This window comes from Parus major, chromosome 18 (genome assembly GCF_001522545.3).
Source record: "Parus major isolate Abel chromosome 18, Parus_major1.1, whole genome shotgun sequence".
Classification (NCBI taxonomy): Eukaryota; Metazoa; Chordata; class Aves; order Passeriformes; family Paridae; genus Parus; species Parus major.
Window position 1 is genome coordinate 851905 of NC_031786.1, and position 8093 is coordinate 859997.

The 8093-nt window shown below is 50.5% G+C and overlaps 1 protein-coding gene across 1 annotated transcript in view; it reads left to right on the top strand.

The window, feature by feature from the left end:
- Positions 1 to 8093, top strand: part of RPTOR (regulatory associated protein of MTOR complex 1) — a 99846-nt gene that overhangs the window by 43823 nt on the left and 47930 nt on the right. The window contains exons 9-10 of the mRNA XM_033518796.1: positions 5774 to 5849; positions 7998 to 8090. Of these exons, the coding sequence (XP_033374687.1) occupies positions 5774 to 5849; positions 7998 to 8090 (169 nt within the window). The remainder of the gene's footprint in view (positions 1 to 5773; positions 5850 to 7997; positions 8091 to 8093) is intronic.

Sequence of the window (8093 nt, forward strand, 5' to 3'; positions counted from 1 at the left end):
TGGCTGCCTGGAAGTGTCCCCAAGGGGCTTGGAGCACCCTGGGGTGGTGGCAGGTGTCCCTGGGTGACACTTTAGGGTCCCCTCCAAGCCCAGGTGTTCCATGATCCCACTGGAATGTCTGCAGTGTTCCCCTGGCTCAGTGGGTGGGTCAGGAATGGAGCAGCTGTGGCAGCCTAGTGCCCATCTCCAGAGCTGCTCTGGGCATTCCTAATTATCCTGTCATCCCCTGGAGCTCCAGGCCAGCCCTGGCACCTCTCACTCCAATACCAAAGAAATGGGTCATCTGCTGCCTTTGTTTTCCTGAGATAAAACTGCTCCCCAGGGATTGTGTGTCTTTGTTTTCCTGAGATAAAACTGCTCCCCAGGGATTGTGTGTCTTTGTTTTCCCGAGATAAAACTGCTCCCCAGGGATTGTTGGGGTGGGAAGGGCCTGAGGGAAGGATCCTTGTGTTGCTGAAATAGAAGAAATTCCTTCTGTGGAGTTCCACTTTTGCTTTTAAGATGATTAATGGAAATGGAAGTGGCAGAGTTATCAAAAAGCTCTTAAATGTAGTTCTGCCTATCAAATCAATGTCCCACGAACAATTATAGTAAAAATGATAATAATAGCAGTAATAACAAAAATTCTGGCTTTTATTTTCTTACTCACTGTGATTAATAGAGCAGCACCAAATTGGACCAAGTACAGAGGGGGCAGAGGCACTGAGGGGGCTCCTGGGGACAGAACAGAGCCTTGCTGAAGCTGAGGGGGCTCAACCTGCCTGCATTCCCAGAGGCTTTTGAAGAGGTTTCCAACATCAGATGTGGAGGAAGGTGAAGGTGGAGGGTGGTGATGAGTGAGTGTGGCACTGAGGAGGAGCTCAGGTTCCCAGAGGACAGGGGGAGATGCCATCCCAGGGGTGGGCTGAGCTGAGCTTTGAGGTCCAACCCAAACATTCCCTGATCCACAGGGGATGGAGCCAGGCTGGCAGCAGGAGCCAGGAGCCTCTGCAGGTGCAGGCAAACACTGAGCAGGCATTTGCTGCTACCAGAGCTGCTTTAATTATTGAAAATCCTGGAGGAAATTGGGGAGCCCTTGGCTGGAGTTGTTCAGCAGTTGGGCAGTTGAACATTCTGAGTGCTTTGGATCAGCAGCTTCTGAGGAAAACTGCTTGAGGCTTTGTGAATGGGCTGAGCTCTTCTGTCAGTGCTGGACACTGGTAAGGACAGAGCAGGAAAAGTCACCCTGGCAGAGCTCCAGCATCAGCTGCAGTTTGCAAGTGCAGGAGGGTAGGACATGGTGTTGCAGGAGTTTCAAAATTAAACCAGTAAATTTCTGGAGTTATTTACAGCTTGCTTTTTTGCCAGCATATTAAAAATCTATATTTTCTGTTCCTTATAGGGACATAATTCACTCTTATTGCCAGCCTATTAAAAGCCTACATTTCTGGTTTCCTATGGGAATATGACTTGACTTGGAGCTGGTGTTGCGATCCATGGGCTGAGCTGCAGGAGTGAAACTGGGAACTCCTGGATCCCATTTTTCATCTCTCAGACTCACATGGCAGCACAATGGGCTCTAGAAACACATTTTCTTTGCTCATAATGTGCTTCTGGAGCACGGTGGTGCTGAAAATTCCTTTGGGATTTTGTGAAGCCCCTCAGAGCACAGCACCTTTGCTGCTGCTTTTTTGGGTTTACCAGAAAAAATTCCATAAGAACAGGCACACAAAGAGCTCTTTTCCACATGAATCCCAAACACTGGTGAGGTGGAGAGCAAGGGAATTGACACACTTTACTCAGTGCCCTCCAAAAAATGTGCAGTTTGCAGTAAATCCAGGAAGGGGAAAATTCCACTTTTGTCCGAGGTGGCTCTGTGCGTTATTAGGAACCTTTAGTAAGGACAGATTTAGAAACTAATTTAGGGCTCGTTTAAATATTTTCTAAAAATAATTACTTGTCTATCACCTTTCACTCAGGAGTTTGTAATGGATCCCTGATCTGAAAGCTGCAGACCCAGTTTACAGTTTGGATGAGCTGGGGGATGAGATGAGGGCAGGGCAGCTGGAAAGGATGGAGCTCCAGCCAGGGGTCTGTGGGGGTCTGTGGGGGTCTGTGGGGGTCTGTGGGGGTCTGTGGGGGTCCTGTGGCTGATCCAGCAGAGTGATGGGTGTTTTATCCAGACTGTCCCAGGTTTTTGATCCCCAGGCAGTGTTTTGGGGACAAGATCTGCCCGTGGTGGGAGCAGCATGGCAAACAGCCCCTGACACTTGAGCATCAATTTTTCCTCCTGAATGATTCCCACTGCCCCTTCTGGGGCACAAAATCAGCCTCTGCTCCCTGTCTCCTCCCTTGTCCCCAGCCCTGCCTGTGCAGAGCTCCAGGTCACACTGGGGTGGCTCCTGGCCTGGCACAGGTACAACACAAGTGCTGAGGCTGCTGAGGTGGGAGCTGCTCTGCCTTTTTCAAAAGTTAACCTTTCAATTTGGTGTTCTGGCCATTCATCTGGGAGATCTCTTTAGCTGCAGCTTGAGGAAAAGTGAGATTTCCCATTTTTTGAGGGGATATTTGACCCACGAGCTGTCAGTCTCCTCCCTTCCCCAGCAAGGCCAATGTGCTTTGGAGTCAGGAGAGCTGATCTGACACCTTACTTCTGTTTTTCCTACCTTGAGTTTTGCCTGCTCAGCCCCTTCCCCTGGGCTGGCTGTGTCTGTGGTGCCTCTCACTGCAGGCAGGGCTCTAACACAGGATTAATATTAACATTAATATTAATATCCATTGATTGGCTGTGCTGTTCAGCTGCCAGTGCCTCTGTCTGTTGTGCCTGAGCACAGAGCTCTGTCAGCACCTTGATCTCTGCTGTGATGGATTAGGGTTTGTGCATTACTGCTGCTGCCAGCTGCTTTTATTCACGGCCTTTGAAAAGACCTAATAATGTGTTTGGAAATATTTCCTAACACAGGTCATATATTAAACCCCAAGTGCCTTAATTATGCTTTGGAAGAGCTACAACCCATCCCTAATAGAAACAGCGTGGTGTGTTTGCAGGCCATGAAATTTGGGTTGAAAGGAGTCATAATGTGCTGCAACCACGAGGAGCTGGAGATTGGGGCTGGGAACAAAACCACAAGGCAGAAACCCAATTGCAGGTGGAGCAGCAGGGGAGGCTGCAGAGGGGTCAGGGCTGCTCAGCCCTCCCGGGGAAACGCAGCTCCCAGGGCTGCACAGCAGCACTCAGAGCCTCCACAAGGAGAGAGCCATTGTTTGAGGAGCTATTTGGAGCTGTCTGACGTTTGAAGGATTAGATTAGTTCAGATTACACTGTAACCAGATAATTTTTTGTGTCTATGTGTTCGTCTTTGCGTCCCCAAGTCCCATTATCGGACTACGGAGACTTTGATGGGGGACAGAAATAGCAAAGCCTGTGCAAAGTTGTGGCTGGGATGTGCTGGGAGAAGAAAAGGATTTCAGGCTTGTGCCAAATACTCACAGCAGTAACTGTTTGTCAGAAATAGCTGTGTCTGAGCAGCTTCTCTCCCAGCTGTGGCCCCAAGCAGCAGGAGGTGACAGGGTGGCTGCCACACAGGTGAGCTGGGGCTGGCACCTGGGGACGTGGCCACACAGGGCAGGGCTGGCTCTGGACTGGCAGAACAAACCCAGAGTGTCCTGTCCTGCAGACTGCATCACCTTGGGAATATTTAATGGCTCCAGAACCAGGGATCAGAAGGAGGAGCTGCCCCAGGGCTGCTCCTCCAGGCAGGAACACTCCTGTTCCCTGGAACCTGGCTGGTACCGCCATTCCCAGAGGAAAAGAGAGCGTGAAAAGACATCAGGAATGCACTATTCAAAAAAAAAAAAATAACAAAAAGGACAGAGTTAAAAGCATTAGACATTGAGTCAGCCCCAAAAATTTGAGTGTGAGGAAATCAGCCTCCACGAGCTGCCAGCTAATGGGTACCCGTGGGTGCAGACAGACACAGGCTCGAGCTGGGCTGAGTTTCTGCTCCCTGAGTCCTTCTGGGGCTTTATCCAGCCTGGCACTTTGTGGCTTTGGGCAATGAAGCAGTCCCTGAGCAGGGCTGGGACTCTGCCTTCTGTTCTTTGCTGGAAATCCAAACTTTGTAGCACCACTGAGAGCAGTCAGCTGATGGGTTCACACTGAATTATTAAACATTTAAACACTCCTAGTGAAGGGGTTTGGGGCTGAGGGGGGTTCCCTCCACAGACCATTCCTGTTGTGGTGCTGCCTTGGCTTTGGGATAAACACAATCACAATTTTAACCAAGTCAATCTTCCTGCTAAGGAGAGCTTTTCACTTTGTGCAGTTAGTTCAAGGTAGTATTAAAAAAATAAATTTCTCTTTAACACCTTCTTTCATAGCATAGCTCAGCTGAAGGCCTGGCTGTTGTCACCCCATGGGCACCTCACTGTCACCCTGTCAGGGTGGAGGGCCGGGAGTTATTGGAGGAGAGGAGGGAGGACAGAAAGCTGTGGAGCTCTTTGTGTCCCAATGGCAGTGAAAACCAACCTTGCAGAGCACTTGGCAGAGAGCAGCCTCTGATCCCTGCCTTGGCTTTCATAAATCACTGCTGGGATGGAGCACCTCCCATCCTGCTCCCAAATTTATCTCTTGTTTGTGTGACAGGAGTCAGGCAGCACATCCACGGTGTGCCCACCTTTCCTGTTCCCTTTGGGGTATTAAAGCTGCCAGTCACTGCTCCTCCTCTTCCTCCTCCTCCTCCTCCTCCTCCCAGCCAGGGCTGCCTCCAGCACTGGGACAGGGCTTTCCCTTCTCCTCCTCTCCCCACCCTCCAGGGTTTGTCCTTTCCCATTCATTTGTGGCTTGGTTTGAATCTTGTAATTACTGTAAGCAGTGTTTAATTGTCTGTTCAGCCAGCACAGTGAGTAACCTGTGTGTAACCTGTGTGTAACCTGTGTGGAGCCCTGAGGCTCTGAGGAGGGATCAGCTGTTCCAGTGGCTGGAAGTGGAGAAGTTGTGCTTTGGGCAGTCCTGTTTGCTGGTGTGAGGATTTGTGTTTTGCACAGCCACAGCAGAAGCAGCACTTTGGGTGCTTTGGAAGGGCTGCAGAACCATCTCAGGGCTGCTCTGGAATGCCTGGAGAAACATTGGAAGTGTTTGACTTGAGCAGGGTCCCTTGCACAGCTGACAGTGACCAACAGCCCGTGGTGTGGAGAGCAGGGAGGTTCAGGTTTTGTTTTGGAGGGCTGGCAGGGCTTTGCATGGTTTGGGTAACGATGGCTGTGTGGCTGCAGTGCTCCCAGCAGCCTGTTTTCAGAAGCCTCAAAAAGAGATTGCCTTTTAATCTACTCAAATCTCTTTTAAAATTTTTTGTTTGTTCTTTCTGATAACTCTTAAACCCTTTGAGATCTGACCTCACAGGGCTGCTTTGGGCATTTTTGTAGCAGTATTAGTGCTGCTTACCTAAAAGTACTGAGAAGAGCTGAGCATCTTCTCTGTGTGCTGCTGCAGTGAGTGACCCACAGAATCCTTTTGTGGGCAGCAAAATCAGAGCAGTTGTCTCTGATCTCTGAACCATTCTCCTTCTGCCTACTAAAACACACCTCAAAGGCCCTGTGGGCTGACACTGTCCAGTGCTGCAGAAAATGTCTTTAGGTGTTTTTTTTCCCATTTCTCCCTGAAAACAGAGAATTTCGAGCACTTCTAAACCAGTCAAACACTGTCCCCGTTCTTGGATGGTCAGAATTTCAGTTTCCCTTGCTGTTCCTTATGGATAACTTGTAATTCCTTCTCTTCCCTCTCTCCTTGCTGCAGGCAAGCCTGGGACCTTGCTGTTGATATTTGCCTTTCCCAGCTGCCCACCATTATCGAGGAAGGAACTGCCTTCAGGGTAAGTTGGGGACTGAAACCTGGGCCCAGCTTCCTCTGTTCCCTGCCAGCTCAGCTCAGCTCAGCTCAGCTCAGCTCAGCTCAGCTCAGCACTGCTGCTGGTGCACTTGGAGGGGTTATGTTTGTGGAAAATTGAAAATGCTGGCACAGGGTGCCCAGGGGAGCTGCCCCATCCCTGCAGGCTGGACAGGGCTGGGAGCAGCCTGGGACAGCTGGAGGTGGATGGGCTTTCAGCTCCCTTCCAGCCCAGACCATTCTGGGATTCTGGGGTTGTCCCTTAGAGGAACAGATAAAAATCAACTTTAAGCTTTTCCCTGCTGCACCATCCAGCCCCAGTGTGGGGGTGAGCAGAAAACTCCTGGCAGTAAAAGCAGTGTCTGAGACCTGGCCCAGAACATTCCACAGCACTCACACCTGACCAGGTGCTGTTACCCAAAAGGTCCCAACATGCAGCACAAATTTTGCAATTAAAGGCCTAAAGGTGAAAATTATCTATTCTTAGAGGTTTTTTCAAATATAAACTCGAGTTTGAGGGTATGTCCAGAGAGTTCTCTTAAGCTCAGTGTTGTTAACAGGAGTCACTGGGGTTTTTTTTCTGCTTTATTTAATCTCAGAGAGCAGAAAAGTAAAATTTCTAGTATTATATTTAGCTTAAATTCCTTTATTCAGAATGGATTTTTATTGATTTTCCTTTGATATTTGATGAAGTGAAACCTTTAAATAATAATTACTATACAAGCTCAGGTCCCTGTTCCACCCTGTTGTCTCTCTAATTTCCAGTAGCATTCTTGCAGTTCATTTATTTTGCCAAACTTCCAAAGGTTTTCTGGCTGTAATTGCAGGTTTTCTCCAGAGCCCTGAGTGCAGGAAGAGAGCTGTGGGCTCCTGCCAGGCTGGGGGTTGATGAGGATGCCCTGAGGCCTTTATCCTCCCACCCCTTGCCTTCCTGGCTCCGTGCTCTGCTTTAGAACGTAAAAAATACGATTTTTCTCCTCCTGACTTACGTTCATTTTTACTCCCAGTCTCTAACAATGTCATTGGAGGCTTTTTTATTAGTGTTAACCCTCAGCTGGGCTTTCTTTGTCAAGTGGGCTGAAATTCAGGAGATTTCGGAGTGTTTTGGGGTGGGAAGAGGCACAGACCTGCTGGGGATCAGACAGGAGGTCAGCAGAGAAGAGTGGCCACCCTCAGCTGGAGATGGATTTGGGGTGGGCTGGGAACAATTTACAAGCTGCTTTTCCAGCCTGAGAAATGAGGATTATTGTGTGTTTTGGCTGGGATGGAGGCAGGTTGAGCCATCAGTGTGAGCTGGGGCTGGCAGCCCCAGTGCAGCCAGGTTCCAGCCTGGTGTAGGAGGTTGGCTGGTGCTGGCCAGGGGGCAGGGAAGGGGACAGTCCCCGTGGCCACTGTGGCCACTGTCAGCCTGCTCCTGGCAGGGCTGGGCTGGGAGCACCCAGGGGAGGCACAGGGACCTGCTGGGGCTGGCTCAGCAGCACATCACAAACCACTCCTGGCTGGTCCCAGGGTGTTCTTGCCTGCCCAGACGTGGAAAATAAAATAACCTGGTGGAGAAGGGCCTGGGGGCTCCCAGTGCTCCTACAGGGATGGGTTTGGGTTGGTTTTCTCTCCCTCCTCCATCTCTTCCCTTCCCCTTCCCCACTGATTTCTGTTCTCTGTGGATTCCTGCCTGGAAGCTGCTGTGTGCTTTGGTCAGTGCATCCTCACCCCGATGAGTTCCATTCCCTCAGGGTGAGGGGTGACACCAGGAATTTATTCCTGTTGCTTTGGGGCTGTGTCTCCGTGGACTGGGCAGAGACAGCTCCAAGTGCTGCTGCAGGAGCCTCTGCAGAGCAGATAAATCCACTGCTGCTCCATCTGCTGCTCCTGGGGAGAGAGCAGCCACACTTCCCCAGGACCTTTTCTGGTCACTTTTCCTGTTTCTCTACTCTCTCCTCCTTTTTTCCCCAGCACATTTAAAGGGACGTGTGTCTGCTCGGTCTTTGGGAAGATTTTGTGCCTTTAGAAAAGCCCAGGCAAACATGTGCCAGTTACAAATCACAGCTGCAGGAAGCAGGAGGTCCAGAGGTGTCACAACTCCTGGCTTCACTCCGTGGTGTTTAACCCATGCATTCCCTCTTGGCTCCCCCAGCACAGCCCCTTCTTCGCCGAGCAGCTCACGGCCTTCCAGGTGTGGCTGACCATGGGCGTGGAGAACCGCAACCCCCCGGAGCAGCTGCCCATCGTG